This window comes from Onychostruthus taczanowskii, unplaced genomic scaffold (assembly GCF_017590055.1).
Source record: "Onychostruthus taczanowskii isolate IOZ18803 unplaced genomic scaffold, ASM1759005v1 scaffold3, whole genome shotgun sequence".
NCBI classification, from domain to species: domain Eukaryota; kingdom Metazoa; phylum Chordata; class Aves; order Passeriformes; family Passeridae; genus Onychostruthus; species Onychostruthus taczanowskii.
The window spans coordinates 22,518,212-22,538,527 of record NW_024500349.1 but is presented as its reverse complement, the minus strand read 5'-3'; the positions used below and the strand labels follow the sequence as shown (position 1 = coordinate 22,538,527).

The 20,316-nt window shown below is 39.8% G+C and overlaps 1 protein-coding gene across 1 annotated transcript; it reads right to left on the bottom strand.

Annotated features, from left to right (window-relative positions):
• Positions 1–235: 235 nt before the first annotated feature.
• Positions 236–19,923, bottom strand: GHRHR (growth hormone releasing hormone receptor). The gene is made up of 13 exons (XM_041408745.1): positions 19,867–19,923; positions 15,985–16,090; positions 15,324–15,431; positions 14,028–14,128; positions 11,330–11,427; positions 9,741–9,873; positions 8,213–8,366; positions 6,948–7,008; positions 6,773–6,842; positions 5,163–5,254; positions 4,571–4,700; positions 3,073–3,113; positions 236–1,194 (listed from the first exon to the last, which is right to left on the bottom strand). Exons 1-13 carry the CDS (start codon positions 19,921–19,923, stop codon positions 1,041–1,043), a joined length of 1,305 nt encoding a protein of 434 aa, XP_041264679.1. The 3' UTR covers positions 236–1,040.
• Positions 19,924–20,316: the final 393 nt, after the last annotated feature.

The window sequence follows — 20,316 nt, the reverse complement described above, 5'->3', positions numbered from 1 at the left end:
GAAAAAAACTCACTGAAATGCTCAGAAGAGCAGGGTGAAGTGTACTGATGCCGTGATCCTCACTGGTTGGTACAGCTTAACTTCCTTCACCCCTTTCCAAGCCCTGATAGTCCCATCAAAAAGTTTAATCAATCTTTTAATCTACAGGTTACAATCACAATTGTGGAAAAAACCCAAAACCAAAATAAAACCAAACAAAACCACTCAAGTACAAACACTGGGAACCCAAGTTCATTTTCAAGCTTCTGAATCTTTTACAACACTGGAGAGCAAAAACAGTCACACATAAGAAAATATTTAGCAATATTCCTAGCAGTCTCCCGGTCCATCTCCTGGGGGTCTCAATCTTTTTTTGTGCAAAAGTTGGCTTTTTCTTTTCATTTCCTTGTAAAGAGTTTTCTTAATGATTATCATATGGAGGCTTGGCCTTCCCAATGCCTCCCTTTCCTGCTACTTGGCTGTCAGGAATTTTCTAACCTATAACTCCTGAAATAACATCAGAACCTGAGAGCGTTTTATTGTGAACTTTAGTAGCAAAAAGATTCAAAGAGAAAATGTAAAAAGACAACATAGAAGGACTTTCTTTAGTCATGGTGTTGGAGTTTAGCAAGGCTTTTGGTTTATTATTTGTGTGTCTGCAGAATCAAAACATGGAACAAAGCTTGAACAGGATGGATAGACTCCAGCCCCCACTAAATTAGAATTTAATTCTGTTTTCCAGAAGTGATCATCTGTGGTGTCACTGGTGGGTGCTACTTGTGAAAGTGTAGAAGTGAACCAGAACAGGTGATTTTTGTGTTTGCTGTGGTGCAGAGTTATCACTGAGAGGGTTATTTTGTGTTTAGAAGGTCAGTCAGGGTTTAATCTGTCCTTGCAAATCTTGTCCTGCAGAAAAGCCCCATGGTCAGAATTGGAGGATCCTGTTCCAATTTGCTCAGGATAAACTGCAATAGTTACATTTGGTAAAATTTTGGTTGGTTGGTTGGTTTTTTTCCCCTCCAGAGCCTGAGGCCAGTTTCAGCACACAGATGTGGTCATTTTCACCCCAGAGCTGGAGGGCACAGTCCACCTGGTCCTCCTCCACACTGGCACCAGCCCGTATCTCTTCCCGTGCCACCTCCGGCCGATCTCCGTTTGCACCTCAGGAACAAAGGAAAAGGCAGTTTTGTGGTTGAATTCTGCTGGGGAGCACACAGTGGGAAAGAAGCAGGACAGAAGGAGGGGCTAGAAAACAACTTTTGAGACATCTCTGTCCAAGTTAGTTTCATTTTTAGCTGATAGGGAGAAGTAGAATCCTGTCTCAGCATGGCCATCCTTCTGCACTGATGAAAACTTCTCCTGAAGTTCTGTCAGTACTAAGTTCTGTCAGTACTAAGTTCTGTCAGTACTAAGTACTAAGCTTGAGGTCTCTAGCTCTATAAACCATATTCTCCATTTCTAAAATATCTTAGCTTTTTTTCATATACCTTCCTCCCTTTTAAAAAAATTATTCATATGGATATTTATTCTACCATCGATCTCACCAGTGCAGCCTACACAATTAAATATATTTTCTCCACATTGCCTGCTCTTTCTCAGTTGTTAAGGGATGTTGTCTTGGTTCCATCTGCTTCTAGAAAAGTTTAATCTGCAGCAAGTTTCTTAATCAGCATTCTCCAATTTGTGGCTGGGAAATTATGCTGCTTTGGCATTTGAGATGATGAGGGGAAAGCCAGCAGCAGTCAGGAGAGGTTTGCTGTGTGTTGTTCACAGCTGTGTCATTGTGTGTTGTGTCCTGGCATGTTCACAGGAGCACAGAGAGGGCCCAGGCCACCCACTAAAGCCTTCTGTCACATCTGATTCTTGTTAGAACGTGCCTCCCCAGATGTTTAATAGGGAGGGAATTTCTGCATGGAAGTGCTGTGTGTTTGGAAGTCGAGCTGGATGTGTAGCTGTGGTCTGTGGTTAGAAGGGATTAGGTTATTAATAAACTAATGACAGGATTTTTATCTAAACACAAGCATCATTAGAGTAGCCAGTAATTCATGGTCATAAACTCAACCGAAAAGGCTAAGAATGTTAATATATTTCAAAATATTTAATTTAATGTTTCAGAAATTTCTTATAGAATTCAGAAAGTTTGGCCCATGGCACATGTAGGTGATTAAATACTGTTTGAAAGATTAATCAGGCCTTGACTTTAAAGTTTAAACTGGAAAATGAAGGTTTAGTCAGTACAGTCCAGGGAGTCTAGAGTGATCAGGGATGGGATTCATCTCCTAAACACACCTTTGACACTCCAGGGATGCCCTTTCAGGGGAGAAGGATGGGCATATATGGAACAGGATTCTCCTTTCCAGCAGCTGCAGAGAGAATCCAGCAGAGTGTTAGTCTGAAACTGAATCCCAGTCATATTCCAAAGGAGCAATCTCAGCTACTCTGGAGTCAGAAAATGAGGGAAAATTCCAGAGTTTCAACATATTCTAAAATATGGAGGATAAACTTTCACATTTTCTGTATAATTCCTTTAAGATGCATTATTATCACATCTAGACTGTGTAAATGGACCTGGACACTAAGCTAAAAGGAAATATTCCTCTCTGATCAACAATAAAAATTCTCACTTAAACATTTTAAATAGAAAACCAGATTTACCAACATAAAGAAGTACTGAGTTGCTTCATGAGACTATTAAAAATACTAAAAAAATATATTTCACTGTTGGGGAAAGGTATGCAATTCTTTCCAATTTAAACTTAGATCTTTAGTAAATGTCTCTGCATCACTGAAGCAAGTCATATTTTCAGATCTGGACTTAGCAGGGGTTTTCCAAGCCCTGCTATAGGACAAAAAATGTGCAGAAAGGATCAAAAATACTTGACAGAATAGCAAAGTAGTAAAAGTTCATTTCTCCACTAGATGGCTTCATTCCCATGAAGATCATTGAAATGAAATTCATCAACATTGTTACCCATGTAACAGTCATAAGAAAATGAAAGATTTCGTTATCTTTTGTATCAAACTGATTGTTAAATACATATTTGCCACTGAAGGCAATATTGTAGAAGATATATCTGATATAGTGTCCTTACCTCTTGGTTCAGGAAACAGTAGAGAACTGCCACAATAAACCCCTGAAAGAGACCAGAAGAAAAAGTTTAGCACAGTCTGAAAAGGTCACTTGCATTATCTGACTTCATGGTATGTGAATTAGTGAGTATCACGATAGGTGGGAGATTGCTGGAAAATGAAAGATAATTTATGGATCTACAGTAAAGCTGAACAGCTTTAAAGAAAAACCTCTGATGAGTGGAATTTAATCAAAATCAGTCACATACTATGAATTCACAAATACGATTGATGGTTATGGAAGTGTGGTTCACTCTCCAGCCCAACACAGTGACAGCTGATTCTTTATGCACTCCAAAGAAAGTAAATCAGAGACTGCTGAAGGAGATCCATGGATGGAGCTCACACAGCTCTCCAGTCAAATTCTGTGTCTCTGTAGACTAGCAGATCAGATCCAGTTCTGGCCTATTAAATGTATTTGTTAAAATTCTGAACTGAGATAAATCCAGAACAAATCCTAGGAGGTCAAAGACCTAGGAGGTCTACATGACCAGATCCTCGCTCAACACCTCAACCTTTTATTCCATTAAATTATTCATTAACTATTCCTTAACTCAGTGAAGGTCCCTGTACAGAGGGATGGATGGACAGAGTTTGTTGGGCAAACACATTCAATCCTCAAGAGGAATAAACCAGCACAAAACTCACGGATTGTTGGTGATGCTCCCTGAGAACCATCCCATGAACAATCCCATGGAACCATCCAGGGAGTGATCTGTTCCCTGGGGAGGTTTGGTGGCATTCCCACAGCTGCTGCTTTGGACTGAGGTGCAGCACAGGGAACAGGAGGGAAGCAAAGGGAAATTTGGTCCTGCCCAGCTCATAGCTCAGGCAGCAAAACCACCTGGAGGGGACACCAGAGTAGGAGGGGACACCAGAGCAGGAGTTTTCTTGTTGGCATCAAGCTCCTCAAGCTGTCCGTGCCCTGTGTGCCAATCCAGAGCAGTGGGGGCATCAAACCAATAACTGTAGGAGGGGAAAGGATGTGGCATCCCTTGGGACAGCAGCTGGTACACGCACCAGGCACTGCTTGATGCTTATGTTTAATTATCAGTTTATTATTTGACAAAGAATTAGCAAGGGGGCCAGACCTACAACTTTGATTGGCTCTGGGTTATTTAAATCAGCCCAAGTCAGCTTGAGTTTGTTAGTGAAGTCAGGGAAAGCAGCTGGTCTAATACTGGTACCAAGGAAGATTTTCCACTCTTGACTTTGGTCCCCCATCCAATTTACACACTTATCCGAAATTTGGTATTTGTAAAATCTGGAGGCCAGCCTAGAGCCAGGTAGGATTTGTCACCTCTTCAGACATTTTAACTCAGCAAAGAACCAGGAACTCTGTGAGCAGACACTGGTTTCAGGATCTAAGGATTCTTTTTGCCCAGTTCTTGTTGTCATGAGGACACAAGGCTAAAATAGTAAAACTGGTAAGAAGGAACCAAAGGATCTGTGGTAATTTTACCTGAAAAGAGCCAATGCAGAGCTCCAAATAAAGCCGAACCCCCAGGCTGGTATATTCTGGGAGGAAGTTGAAGACAATGTAATGGGTTCCAAATAAAGGGATTAGAAGCAGAGTTGACCTTGAGAGACGCCTACCACAAGAGATGAGAAGAAATAAAGTAACATAATTTTTTCTGAGTAAAAACTAAGGCACTCAGTGTGCCACAGCAATGAGCAGAAGTGAAAAAGAAAAACAAATATATAAATATAAAATAGAAATAAGTATGCTGTCTTCCTTTACTGTTCTCATACAGAGAAAGAGGTTTAATGTAAATTTAATTAATTTAGTTGTCTACACATTTATTTTAATTGGAAGCTAGACATCTGAGCTGATCTGAATACATCCCATTGGCCAATATAAGGTGACTTGAGTCTCACCCTTTGATTAATTTTCTTTGGAATGGGATAAGGTTGGGAATACTAAAATTTAATACCAGTTAAGTTGAGCCTGTCTGTGACACTGAGCAAGTACTTCTCTGTTTAGAAAAGACAACATAACTTTTTATTATTGTAATTAAAATAATTGAGTTTTAAAAAATTATTCTATACATTACCTGTACTGAGCAGAATTATTGAAGTTGATTTGTCTAGGGTCTAGTTTTTTCAGCAAAATTCTGATGATGTTGATAAATAGGACAAAGTTGACCTGTTCACAACATTTTAGGGGTGGGAGGGAAGAAAAAGAAGAGGTTAATTTCTGATGTAAAACTTTGAAGTGAAAATCTGGTAAGTTTTATTTTTTTATTTTAGTTAGAATGTGATTTCTGCAGTTTTAATGTAAGGTCATTAATGCTATTCCTGCTGATAGCATTCAAGTATTTAAATAAGTTGTATTCCTTCTTGAAGAAATGGCTGAAGATGAAAACTTGAGACTTTCACTTTGTTCAGCAAAATATTTTCATCACTAGCTTGTGTGACTCTCTGGTACCTTTTGTAGCTCAAATCTGTTGGATTCCCCTTAGAGACAAACATTGCACTAAATTCTGGCTGATCTCTCTGGGCACTATTAGTAGAATTTTTCTGCCTAAATACCTCTACAATGAGATATTTCCATCAGAGCTGATCACCCTGTTCTGCCTTTGCAGCCAGTGGAGAACCAGCCAGCAGAGTTCATAGAGCTTCACGTGGGCTTGGGAGTGGCTCACCTCCTGCCAAGGACTTGTTTTAAATCAGGTGAATCTAATCTGACACTTGCCAAAAGTGCATATTTCCCTTTGTTGGCTCTGAAGGAGCCTTGAGGAGCATTAGCTCAGCTCCAAAGCAGTTAGGGTCAATCCTAACTTGCAAATGAATTGTTCTACAGTTGTTGTTTGGCACAGCTTTATGCAAAGTCTGTGAGGCTGCTCAGTTTTTCATGATCAGAGGGATTCTCCCCATGCATTTTTGGAGCGTCTGTACACACCAGCTCTTCCTTAGGCGAGGCTGAATGTTTAATTTTGTCTAAGAATGTCCTCATTTTACCAGAAAGTCCAACCTCATTCTATCCATTAGTGATGCTCTATGTCAATTCTAGCAGAAGAAATAACAGAGGTGGAAGAACATAAAATATTTTATTGAAACAGCAAGCTCTGGCCAGAATTCAACTTCAGATTCTTCACTCACGTTGTTTGTGTGGATCTTTAAGGTCCCTTCCAACCCAAATTCTGTGATTCCATACCCCTCATTTGCATGCATCTGTGCTCCAAATAAATTAAGATTTAATAGCTGACCTTCAGGTCACCAATTAATTGCTTTCTCAAACACTGCTTGGGTTTAATGACTTGTGGGAGTAAACATCTATGGTAATCATTTAAAGACCATCACTTTATTCAATAAATGCCAGGCTCAATAGCTGTTATCAGTTGTCAGCTCTGAAGAGAAACCTATTTCCCTTGACAGTTTTGTATTAAAATTTATGGCAGATTCTGGGTTCTTATGCTAAAATTTTGTTTTCAAATATATGGAGTATTCAGTCCAATCACTTGCTATTAATTTCAACTAAACTAACAATTCTAGGAAAGTTTCAATTTGTTTGAAAGATGAACATTTTAGTTAGCATTGGACACAGGCAGTTAACAGTAGAAATTTACCATTCCTTTTTCTACAACTCAGCAAACAGCAACCCAATTCTATTACAAAAACCTTTTTTCTTGTAAGTAATATCAGCAAACTCAGAAGTACCTACCCCCACAGAAATTATAATTGGTCCTTTGATTAACCACCAATAAGGAGAGCCTTGATTAATATCCCAGCATCTGTGAACATGATAGTAAGTTTAGAAAAAGATGAGTATGTAATCACAGCAATTAATTAAAAATATAACCCAAGGATATAGAATAATGTGGGAAACAATGACTTACGCTGTGTCTTCAAAGTAGAATTTTGTCAATATCCATATAAGGGTGAAAAGAGTTGGAAAACCTGCCAGACATTTTAAAATAAGGTATAATTAATTCAAGCCTTGTCCACTGAAACTCTGCTGCAATGATACAGATCAATCATTTTTGAGAGCTGGAATTAGCTTTTGGACTCAGTGCCTGTGGCAGGAATTGTTTTAAACACAGTCCCTAAAACACAAGAAGTGATTATTTTGCTGAGTTGTCAGGCCTTTCTTAATTTTTGATGGCAGCAGGCATGGATTTCCTTCCCTGAAACAACAAAAAATTCCTCTGGCCAAGTGCATTCACCTGCCATAGAGGAATGCTCTGCTTTTTTTCTTCCCACAGCAACTCTCTGTGGGCACCCACTCTGTTTCAGATTTCTAAGTCTGAACAATTCAATTTATTCCAGACAACAACAAAATCAGAGGGGAGATGTTGCTGTTTCTCTGCCTGTCCTGTTATTTAGTGGACAGAGCTGCTTCATTCATACAATAGCTCAGCGCAAAAGATGGGCTGTAGAAATACCAGAAATAAAAAAAAAACATGCTTAGGAAAAAACAATTCCCTTTCCCAACCTGTGTAATTCTGCACAAAGAGGAGCAAGGCACATTGAACTCTGGTGTTTGTGATAATTCCTTAGAGGTGTTTTCAGTGGGGTGAAGAAGGTTAAGGCTGGAGGATGTGTCCTTGTGCATTCTCAAATAGAATTGATTTCCCACACCTTTCACAGGAGCTTTATTGCCATAAAAAACTTGATTGCTTCTGGCTAGTATGCACATAAAAATAAAATGGATATAAGGCCCAGATTAGGTTCTTTAGTTAGATCAATTGGTTACCACATCCAATATTTTCAATGGGAATGGATCATGGAGTCATGGAAGCATAAAATTGTAGAGTCATAGAATCATAGAATCATAGAACCATGGAGTCATAGAATGGCCTGGGGAAGAAAGTACCTTAAAAATCACCTGGCTCCAACCCACAGGGACACCTTCCACTGTCCCAGATCCCCATCCAACCTGGCCTTGGACACTTCCAGGCATAGGGAGTCCTCCCTGGGCAAGCTGTGCCAGGGTCTCACATGGAATTTCCATGTCCCATTGCTCCATTCCTTGAGAAAAGTCCCTCTCCAGCTTCTTGTACCCCCTGGAAGTTGCTCTGTGGTCTCTGTGGAGCCTTATCTTCTCCAGGCTGCACAGCCTTGTTTAACACCTTGTCTTTCACTAAAATCCATAAAAACCTACCCCAGCCAAAGAGAACCAGCCACCAAAAATATCTTCTTCCATGAGAAAGGGAGGAGAGCAGCAGGCAGTTCAGGTAGAGAGCCTCCACCAGCAGCCACATGAAATTGGTCATCATGAAGTAGTGGCAGAAAACCACGGAGATCTTGCATTCGGTCTGGGGAGCAGAAAACTCACAGTTTAGGCATTGCTTGGACATACATCTCTTTGGTTTGACCATGAGGTAGACATCTGTGATATTGGGTGACTTCTACCAAGAACATGATCTTTAAACTGATGTTTAAACTGGGAGCTTCAAATGTAAAATGGATTTCTGAGTAGTAAGGCTTTAGCCATTGTAACACCTTGGAATCCCCTCTGCATTTTGCTTTCTGTCTCTGCGTTAGAAATGTAACTTGGGCACCCAAGTGTGGCATTCACATTCTCTGGAAAAATCCCTTCACCCAGGATTTTTCTCCTGGGAAGCTGAGAAGCCTCAGAGAAAAAGGAAAACAATTCTTATCTCATTTGCTTCTCCTCTGTTTTGCTCCTTTGGAATGTGTTTTTTGAGATTTTTTTACCCACAGGTGATTGTTTCATTGGTTTCATGTGAATTGTTTTGACTCAATGGCCAATCATTACCAAGCTGTGTTGGGACTCTGGAAAGAGTCACGAGTTTTTATTATTATCTTTTTAGCCTTCTGTAAGTGTCCTTTCTGTATTCTTTAGTATAGTATAGTATTCTTTAATATAATATAGTATCATAAAATAAAAAATTAGCCTTCTGAGAACATGGAGACAGATCCATCATTCCTTCTTTTATTGGGGCACTGGCAATACAATACAAACGCATGTGATCTCTCTCACAAATCTGGGTACACTGCCTTGAGTGTTCCTTCAGTGTCAAATGCTGCTTGAATAAAGGTTCAAGGACCCATTTTTCTCCTTATGCTCAGCTCTAAAATTCTGTGTGGCTGTGAACAGTGCAGAACCATCCCATAAACCTCTGCTTGAAAACCATTGCCAAGATCTGGGGCTGGATGAATCCGAAATTCATTGTCTGGTACCTTGAGTGCTTTGTGGTTTACAGACCAGAACAGGAAATCCAACATTTCCAGAAGAATAAGCTTTAAAAGTTGTTCTTTGATGTACTCAGAGATCTTCAATTTTAGACTTCAGATTATTGAAACATAACAGTGTAATGATACTACTTTGTTGCTATGTGAAAGTCCAAATTTCATTTAGAGTGCTGCAACATCACAAACTGATACTTTAAGAATATATATAACTGATATTTAAGAATGTAGGAGACCATAATGTACATATTTATGGAAGTAAAATATATTGAATGAAAGAATTTTATAATTTTCATTACCAGGATAGGAGGGAAAAAACAAAAACAAAAACAAAACACAACAAACAAACAAAAAAACAAACAAAAAAACCCCAACAAAACAGTAAGTAGTAAAAAAGAGGCATGAAAAGTGAAACCATAAATAAATGGTACATAAAAACATCAAATATCACAATATCGTGCTTTTCATGTGCTTACTGTAGAGAAGCTGCAGTGATCAATGCCTTCCTCCTGGAAAAGGACAGCATCCTTAATGAAAATGGCAATGGCCTTTAAGATGAATGTAAAAAAGAGCTGTACATGGATATAATTCCTGGGACAGCGAAGCCTCCTGGAAGAAAAGGAGAGGTCCCTCTGAGGTAATTAACTTACTTGTGCTGGTGGTAATTAAAATAAGCAATAAGCCCTTGTTTTATCTCAGGTACTTCCAGACATATTTAGGAAGAACATTTTGATCCACTGAGCTCTTTCAGAGAGAGGCAGAAAACTTCCTCATGTGAAGCAAATCAGCCACAATCTACATCTTAATCTCTTTCCTTTTAAACCAGGATTGCAGGTTTTTTCCTTTGCCAAAGTTATTTTGATGATATAAGTAAAAGCACAGAAGAGCTTTACAGTAATTTGGCACATCTACTTTAAATTCAATTTACACAACTACCTAAATTCCCAGTTAAGTAAGATTAAATTTTTGCTATTATATACAGATTTTTGAGGGAGTTATACAGCTTCATGTTTTCATCCTGAGATGAGGACTTGAGTTAATGATCAAAAAGTGCCACTAAAAGCCAAATTCTATCCAGACCCAGTAATCTGAGGGTCACCTAATCTGAAAGTTCACCTGAAGTGTGCAGAATTTTATTGCTGACCTCAAATGTCAACCCCATTGTTAATTATGACTTTTTCCTCCCTATTACTACATCTCCTTATGTCCATTGTTTCTTTCTTTCCCCTCATTTGGGCTGGTTTGTTTTCCTGAGGTCAGAGTGGATGTCAATAAACGTATCTGGTGGCTTCCAGACATGAACTAGGAACCAGCAGAGGTCAAGAAATTTTCCCTAGAGAACCCTGATTCTCACAGCATAATAATAAAACTCCTGCCTTTAACTTTCTTCTTTTTTTTTTTTTTTTTTTTTTTTTTTTTTTTTTTTGTCTCACAGAGATACAAGAAATAAACAAAGAACAATAAAATAAATCCCACATGGTAGCAAACATTAAATCTACATTACACGATAAAATGCTTTAAATACTCTTAATTAGACCTATAAATATGTGTAAAATACCAAACTCAGTAAGAAAGAATTCTCACCAAATGTGACCAAATTCTGAAACTAACTTTAAAACATATCTTTAATGGTAAATTTTTCAATAGTAATCTATACAATCCCATAGGAACATTAATTCAGAATCAAGTCCTTTGTGTATATTCTTATTAAAAATTCCCTGGAGCCATAACAGGCAGGCATACATAGTTTAGGGAAAAAATCTTCATTCCAGCCTAAAGCAAGTAAATTTTTCTGTTGGTTCTTCAGGATCAAAGTGAGTATTTGAGTTTTGCCAAGAGACAGCCAGGATTTATTTCCCATATCTGAATCTTCTTATTCCTGGCTCTCTCTAATGCCTTTTAATTTCCAGCTCCAGTTTCATATTATTTAACCAACATGTCTGGAATATTTTATTTTTATTCACCTGATTTTCTATGTCTATTATTTTGTTACGTCTCTTGTTGTCTTCCACAGTCTAAGAAATTAAGAACTGTGAAAAGCATTGAGGTTAGAGGACACCTTTACCTGAATGCAATCAGAACTGTCACAGCAATGATGAGGGAGGTGATGGACACGCTGTATCCCACAGTGTAGATGATCTTTATAGTAGAAAAGTAGGATTGCTAGAAAAAAAGAAAAGTATTTGTCACACAAGTTGCTGTTAAATAACAGCTTTTTTACTGGTTCTGTCAGTTTTGTTTTGTTTGATGCTTCCATTCTGTTGACGTCCCTGACTGCCTTTGTTCCCCTCTTCTTTCCCACAGCAAAATTCAACTTAAATCACTCATTATGTTTCTTTTGTGTAGTCCATTCCATAGTTATGTGGATGCAGCCCAATCTGATGCTGAAACATGTATTGATCAGGGTAGTTTGAAGCTCATTCAAAAACCATAAAGACCTGCACCAGTCTTTCAAAAAGGCATTGTTCAAAATCTTATGCAATTTTTATAAATGCTGTATTCTATACCAGGTTTTCTCTCCAGAAAAGCAGGACAATGCTGCTGGCAGCATGATTAATACAGAACTCTGTCAGCCTTTCTCTATTTTTCTCCACTTTCCTACTCTATGCTTACCTACATCCATTTTTGCTGTCTATTCCTCGTTTCAATTTTTATTGTGTTGTTGTGGGTTGATTTGTTCGGGGTTTTTTTTTTTCAGGGGTTGTTTCTTTCCTCTGTTTTTCTTGCTGCCAAACTCAACTACTGCTCTGTTGGAATGTCAGTCAAAATCCATTTCAATTTAAGTGGCTCCTCTATCAGACACAATCTGAGTAAAAATAAGTTGACTTCAGCTGTCTCAGAGGAAAGCAGAAAACAGAATGAAAAAGCTCTAGGCTGCAAATCTAACATGATCTGTCTCTTGGGTCCCATTTCAATGCTTTTATATCCTAAAATCTGCACAGCTGTGAAGTACATTTCTACAGTTCACTTGGGGAAGGGGAGATGCTCATTTTGAGCCTTAAGTGGAACTTTAGGCATTATAAGACTGATATTTATTTAATTTATTTATGTGCTTAACAATTAGCTGCCTAAATATGAGTCTGTAGTAGAACGAGAAGAGCCTGGCCTCAGGGCTGATCTGTTTAATTATTAATACAAACCTGGTTTTTCTCATCCTTTTTCTTTTATATTTAATGAAGGGAAACAATTTCAGAAGACAATTCAAGTCTTTAGAAAATCAGACCTTATTGGTTTCTGTGACCAACAAAAAGGATCTATCACTACAGCTCCCTTAGAAAGAGCAGGCCATAGCATCATAAATCCTTGACTGGTTTGGGTTGGACGAGACCTTAAATATCATCTACTTCCGACTCCTGGATTAGTAGAGTGAAATCTTTTATGCCAAGGGCTTTGCACCCAAGTGTGCAGATTTATGATTATCCACAGTCTGATCCAATGGGCTGAGCTGTTATCACTGCTCAGAGCACAGCAGGTGCACCCTGAATTTGCCTTTCTTCAATTTTATCCATAAGAAACCAGATTATCCTTTCTGAGAGCATGCCTCAGTGGGAATGCAGTAAGTGGGGACAGCCAAGAGATATACCTGGAAAATTCCCACCTGGTCCTGATAAAGCACTAAGACAGATCCATGGTGCTGAGATCAGCTTCAACTTTCCCAGTACTCTTTTGAGACTGATGAAGTTAAATGGGGTGAAAACCAGGCATAATGGGGGGTTTTTGTCTAGTGGGTGAACTGTGAGTTGTACAGGATTACCCAAATCCCTGACTATGCACAATTCCAGCCAAAGCTCACTTAAGTACCTCAGAGCTCCAAATCTTGCCAGGAAGTCTGGATGCACCACTCCATGAGAAACATCAAAACTGTGCTAGGCTGACCATAGCTGGCAAAAAATCAGATGTGTAAAAGAGAAAATAATCAACTCCTTAAGTGGATAAATCTACAACTGAGTTTCCTCTAGGTAGAATAATGGAATCATCACAGAATGGGTTGGGAGGGATCCTAAAGAACATCCAGTCCCACCCCCTGTCATGGCAGGGACACCTTCCACTATCCCAGGGTGCTCCAAGCCCCATCCAGCCTGGTCTCCAAGCCCCATCCAGCCCCAGGGATCCAGGGGCAGCCACAACTTCTCTGGGAACCTGTGCAAAATCTCCCCATGGTGACACGAACCATGTTTTTATAATGATCTATTAGGAGTCAAGCGACTATATTTTCCCTCTGCCTGTAACCTCAAGATATCACCGACTATGAAAATCTGGCTGAAGAAATATGTCAAATTCTGATCTGCATTGCAGAGATTGCAAAGATTTTGGGACTCTTTTTTTCCATTGTTGAATTAGATATTTCATGCAGGATGAGACATCCAAAACCTCTTTTCCTTACATTGCTAAATTTTTAACAGTGGTTTTTTTAATAGCACATTTTCTGTACAGATGCTGCGATACTACAAATTCATCTTGCTGACTGATATTACTGAAATGTCTTAATACACATTTTACGAACATTTTGTGCTACATCTTTGTCTGTTATACTTGTGGATTTACAGCTGGCTTTGTTATTGTTACACCTGAATAATAAAGCATTCTCAGTTATCTTACAAAATAAGTAAGAACTGGAATTATTCACCAGAGTAAAAATTGGAATTATATCCCATACTTGGAAAGAAATTTCAGATTCTTCTGAGTTTCTCTCTTCAGGAATATTAGGGAATACTATAACATCAGCACACCACTCACATATATTTGTGAGTAATTAAACTTACTTCTTCTAGAGGAATTTCATCTTCTACTGGACAGGCCACATGGTAGGGAGGGAATGGGTCAGACCAGCCCTTTTTTGTGCAGTTTCTTTTTATCATCCCAGCTGAAAAAGAGGAATTTAATTTTCTCAGTGGAGGACAAGATAATATGGAAAATAAAAACCGGGAGAAGAACTCTGGCTGGTACAAAGTTGTACCAGGAGAAGAGGATAATTAGCATCTCACAGAGTCAGCGGGACAGTTTTCCTGTGCACATTCAAGTCATCAGATACAAAACTTTGTATTTTATTTATAGACAAGCAATGGGAAGAAGGGAGGGAGCAAAGGTGATGGGACAGAGGTGGGAAGGACTAAGGAAGGAATTATATCAGGCACACTGGAGAAGATTGGGAAGCACTGCTCCATAAATTTCTGCTCTGCACAGTACTCACCCTTCCACCATATCCCTTCTCATTCCCACCTCCCCTGGAGCTTTCTCTTCCCTAGCAGATCAGAAGCTGGCATAAGCAGTCCCTTCCATGAGGACAGCATGCTTCCACAAAAAAATATTTATGAGTCAGATGAAGGAGACGTCGAAAATCCCGGGGCAGGAAATGAATCTGCACAGATGAAAGGGATTTTCCTTATCCCTCGTTTATAAGTAGCAGGTGTTGGATGTGGCAGAGGTTGGGCTTTGCAGTTTCTTTTTCTTGTGGAGCTGCCAAATCCAGGTCTTTCCTGGAAGGTGGTTTGCTCCTTGTGGGCTCACATTTTGTTACTGGCCATGCTCACCCAGAGAGGGAGCAGACACAAAGGTATTTGTTTGCAGTTTTGCAGCACATGTGCTGCTCCAAGGGCTAAATTCTGCTTTGTATCTCCAACCTTGGTCTTAAAGAACAATCACATTGTTCATTCCTCTGCCTTTTATTTCATCCCACACCAATCACAGCATAAATCTCAAGAAACCCCAAGCTTAACTTCTGACCTAGACAGCCTCCAGATGAGCTTTGTAGTAAACTCACGCAACAAACTCATCCCAAAGCACATGGAAACCAAGGAATCACTCCTTGTATTCCAGGAGTGAAAAAAAAAATTATATTTTTGATCCAGGGCCTCATCAGAGACTATGTAAATCAAATCCAGTTATGGACAATCCTTAAAATACGAGAAGAACTGCTAAGGTCCCTCAGATCCTCCTAAAGTCTTTGCAGCACTTCTCTGATCCAGCTCATGGGAACACGAAATTCTCTGTATTCACCCTTCCTTTTTAGAAATGCTTTTGCCAGACACACAACAAGAGTAACCATGGTAGGACACCACCTGGCTCCTTCATGAAGTGAAAGAGGATCTTTGGACATGGTAAGGCAAGAATCTCTCCAGCATCTGCCTCTGGCCAGCACAGCAATTTGTCCCAAGTTCTCTTGCAACCTCAGACAGAAAGTGAAATATATTTTTAAGCATGGTTAAATTTGAGCAAAATAAAACCCCAAACCTTTTTAAACTCTGCCACTCCACCCCTTCCATATCTTATAAATATAGTTTAGCCACAGTTTTTATTATGATAAATAAACACCCCCAGAGTGCAATTTAATCTGCTTTAGTTAGACCCCTGTGTTAGACTGAGGTGAGTTTTCAGAAAGAATGCAATAAATGAAGAGTGAGGCTGGAAGAAAGATCAGATCACTGTAATTCTTCAGCAGTTGCCCTATTTTTAAAGATCAACACAACCTCACAAACAAGCAAGCATGATGCCAAGGAATTGGACAAGGGCACAAGGATTCACTCTGATAAATTGACTGTCCATGTTTGAATGTGAAGGACTGTGGAAAAAATAAAAGAATGGGAAGGAATGGGAGTAGATGGAAGAAGAGCTGACAAGACATCTGTGCATGGGACCATAAATAAAACCCTCATGTCCTTTGGCAGCCTGGCCATGTCCTGACTCTGCTCCCTTCCCTCTCCCTCACACATGGATGGATACCTGGTGATGTTGCATTTCCATGCTCCTGTGGGGCCTCCAGACATTCAGCCTCCTTTTTCTTTAGCTCTACCATAAAATCACATTCAGGGTGGACATTCCCAGCAACCTGCAGGGAGGAGAGTTTGGGGGTGTTAGATAAAAAGGGTTGGATGGGATCAGGCATTAAGTCCAGACCTACTTTTGCATCTAACAGGGCTGGTTTAAGGACATAGAACTGTGCTTAGGGTTTCCATCCAAAGGCTGCTTGTCTCTGCACAAGCTGGTAGTTACAGCTCTGTACTGGAAAGTATCAGTTCCTCTGGCTACATTCAGAATAAAAAATCTCTTTGCTAGAGCCTGAGTTTGAGTGCAGGATTAATTTATACCCCAACTTTAGCTACACCCTGTTAAATATGGCCCCAGAAAGGCACACTGCCCCTATTCAGGCTAAATTTTTTACCAATGAAGGACTCAGTACTGCAGGAAATGCTGCAGAACCTGTGCACAGAAAAACCCCTGCCAACCTCCAAAGAAGCATCACCAAGAAATCATAGACAGTTACTGCAAAACTGTCATTTGAAAGAGCTCTTCACTTTGAAAGGAGTGAATCTGTTCTCTCTCTTCTGCCATCTGCCTTTCTTTACACAGGGTGGGAGGCAAGACTCCTTTATTGGGGGAAAAAAGCATTCTGCACCAAAGCATTTGTTGGTATGATGGTGTAAAGAAAAAAGTGACACACAGGGTTTTAATAGCAGGAGACATTCAGTTTGTTTAGTCCTTATTTAGACTTATATGGGAACTGCAGGAGGATCTGAAGGCATCCAGAGAACTTTGGGCAGCAAAGCACAAAGTCTGCCCAGGCTGTTACACCCAGAATGCTGAGGATGCACCCACTGGGCAGGAGTGCACAGGACTATTTCACTCAAATTAAAATATATGTGCCGTGTCCAGCCTTAACCTCTGTCCTCAATCCCAAAAGATGAGTTGTGATCAGAGACACTCTAACTTTTATCTCTTCACCCTGGCCACTGGTGCTGATGAAGCATTTGTGAGTATAGACAGAAAAACACAGAGACAAAACAGAAAATGAACCCAGGATGAGACTTGCATGGTGAACAGGTGGCTGGCATATGGCTCAGTTTTCTTCCACCCAGAGAAGATTAATATTCAGGGAATTTGGAAAATAACTCTCTGCCTTTCAGTTCATTCAGAGGGCAGATTGTATCCTTTCCAATAAGCTGGTCTCTCCCTTCTGTGTTAATGTCCATGTCTCATGTTGGCCTGCAGAGCATTTGAACTGCATATTGACCAAAGATTCAAGACTCTCAGGCTGCTGGAGAGCAGTGGATTAATTACACAGCATTTGTTTTTCTGGGGTTTGGACCCTGGTAGTTAAAAATGTCATTATTTCCATATGTTTGCCCTGAAAGATCATCTGCTTCTCATTTACTGCACTTTTAGGAGGATGTGGTTTTCCTGCCAGATTTGCAGACAACAGTGCCATGGATCGGTTTAAGGCAGCAGCAAAAAGCAGGGCTCCTTCTCCAGGATGAATGGAGTTTGGTGTGTGTGAGAGGAGGGTAACTGTGGATGGATGGATGATGGATGATGGATGGATGATGGATGGATGGGTGGATGGATGGATGGATGGATGGATGGATGGATGATGGATGGATCCATGGATGGATGGATGGATGGATGATGGATGGATCCATGGATGGATGGATGGATGATGGATGGATGCATCCATGGATAGATGGATGGATGGAGTAGAGCACAGACACTACCCTGTCCCAGGAGGAGGAGATCTGGTATGTGGGATGCTACAGGGATGCCATCCAGATGAGTAAAACCAGGGGATCTAGGGAGACCCTCCATTTCTCTTCACTAAGAAATGCAATGTCAGGCGGAATTACAGAAAATTGGCACCTGTCTTGACAAGCTTTTCTGTCTTGATGCCTCTTTTCATGCCAACATATATTATTTCTTCCCTTGTACTCACCCTGGACAGTGACTGCAAGAAAACTCCCTAACCACGACGTATGACAGCTATTGCAAGAAGCAGCTTTATTAGTCAGTAGAAAAAACAGTCAAACCATTTACTGAAAATCTCTTTTACAACATTCTCTTGGTTCAGTGAACTGTGCCCAGAAAAACCTCAGCAGGAGGAAATGCATCCATTTGCACTATTCTAAATTATTTCTCCTGGCAAAAAACATTGCTAGATTTTGCCTGTCAAAACTCTCTTTGCTCTCTGAAATGTTCACGGCAAGAGCAAAGCTTGTTTGGCTCATTCACCAGTCCAGGAAACTCCAGGAAAGTCTTTTTTTTTTTTCACTTTTACTTTCTAAGTCTCCAGATTGTGAGAACACTTAATTTAGCACATGCATCTCAAATAAAAAGATGAGGCTGCTCAAGTACCAGGTATTTAAATTGTTGCCTCCTCCTGCAAGAAGAACCAGCCTTAGGAGGTGCTGTCACAGTTTATTTTCAAGTCAGCACTAACCGCTGCTTGAGCAAGCACTGACAGCCAGTTCTGATATGACAGAAACTCAGGTTAAATAAACTAAAAAGATTTATTCTACTCCCAGGCTGTGTTTTAGGTATATTCATCACCCCAAAGCACTTTACCTCTAGCAGACCCCCAGTTTAAGGAGATGAGAGTCAGTCTCTCAAGCATTCCAAACCTTTCCAGGAGCTGAGTTCATATTTTCCAGAGAATGTGTATGAAAAAATTATATCACCAACAAAAACAGAGAGTTGCTGTTCCACCATTTTATACTCAAATGAGGTTGTTCACCAATCCTCTAGTATGCAACCCATGCTAGGAGATTTTCATTATACACTAACACATAGACTTGGTTTTGATCAGTATGTAATAATACAGAAAGCAACCCAACTTTGTAGGAGAAATTTCTGTTTCTCTCGGCTAAATGAGACAGGTTCTTACAGAGACCTTCAGTCATATTTTAAACCATTAGCACTGAGTCCTGCTATTCTACTTAAGAACAGTCAGGAAAAGTGGGTTTGTCGCACAGGTGATACAAAGGAATCTCTTGTTTCACATCAGTAAGAAGTCTGTTCAGCCATTTCACAGTGGTTTATTTTCCTCAATGAAGAAAAAAACCCCAAGCTGCTGTGCCACCCCTCATAAAATGTCCCTTCAGGGAAGAAATTCCCAGGAAAGAAGAAGGGATGTAGAGAAGGCATGGCAAAAGGAAGATGCTGAAGATGTGATTTTTCTCAAAAGTAAAGATAATATCCTGCCCCTGATTTGCACAAACCTTTTCTGATACTGGTGTGATCCTGGGTCTTGGTTTGCCAATCTCTGTCCAAAGTAAGATATCACCAAGACCTCCAAGTTTTTTAATGGCTTTGGATTTTTCTAAATCTGCCCTAAACATCCCTGCTGGTTCCACTCTTTTGTTACTGCAGCATCTCAGCAGCTCACATGCCAAATAATATCATTGCTACCACCAAGGCAGATGAAATTGTAACAAAAAACCTGCAGAATCTGAAATTAAAGAAAACTCTGTCAAAACTCATCTGCTCTGGTGTAACAGCCCTCCTCCAGTTTTTTCTCCTGTCACTGTCTTTCAAAGCCCACACACACAAAATAAGAATTTCTCTTTATGTGTTTCTCTTTACTGAGTGTGTCATAAGAAAGCAGAGAAATAAACTGATATAAAGATCTCACAACGTGGGTCCCTTCTGCTGCTGTTCACACTTTTCATTGCATCTTGCCTTGTTTAACTGGAATCCAAAGCAAACAGAGAGAAAAGAGACTCGTAAAAAATAATTTTAAAATAAAGCTGTATCTGACCATCTGCTCCCACAAGGAAATGAACAATTATTGAAACACAATGAAGTAAAAGCTTTTTTTTTTCCCATGCAATTACTTACAAGCACTGCCAGACTCAGGGTGTGCAGAGCACAGTGATATAAAGAACAAGAGTTCATGTTCCAAAGCAAGAGCCAGACCTCACTTCTGCAGCTTCTCTTAGCATCTTTCACCTGCTTTTTGACTTCTCTTTCTCCTCTCAGTTGCTGATTTGAAGCATTTATCTTTTTGCACAGAAATGACGTAGCAGGGTTGTGAAGTGGGAGATAAATATTAACAATTCTCTCCACTGTGTTTAAGCTTTGCAAATTTTTTTGACTTTGCTCAAAGACTGGACTGGATGAATTGAGTGATTGATGCCAGGATTATGGGAATTCTCTATGCTCCTGGCAAGGCTCATTTATTTTAACACTAAATGGTTTTGGGGGGATGGACAGTTCTAAATGTTACCAATCCCATATTAAATCAACATGATTGGCATAAGAGAAACACTCTCCTAACAGTTATTGTCA

Excerpts from the sequence above, each read along its gene's own strand:
- GHRHR (XM_041408745.1), bottom strand. The coding sequence starts at position 19,923 with ATGAACTCTTGTTCTTTATATCACTGTGCTCTGCACACCCTGAGTCTG. Across the intron at positions 15,432-15,984 it reads TGGAAATGCAACATCACCAG|GTTGCAAGAGAACTTGGGAC; the intron begins GTATCCATCCAT and ends TTTCTGTCTGAG. Across the intron at positions 7,009-8,212 it reads GCTGGTTCTCTTTGGCTGGG|GTTTTCCAACTCTTTTCACC; the intron begins GTAGGTTTTTAT and ends AATGTCTGGCAG.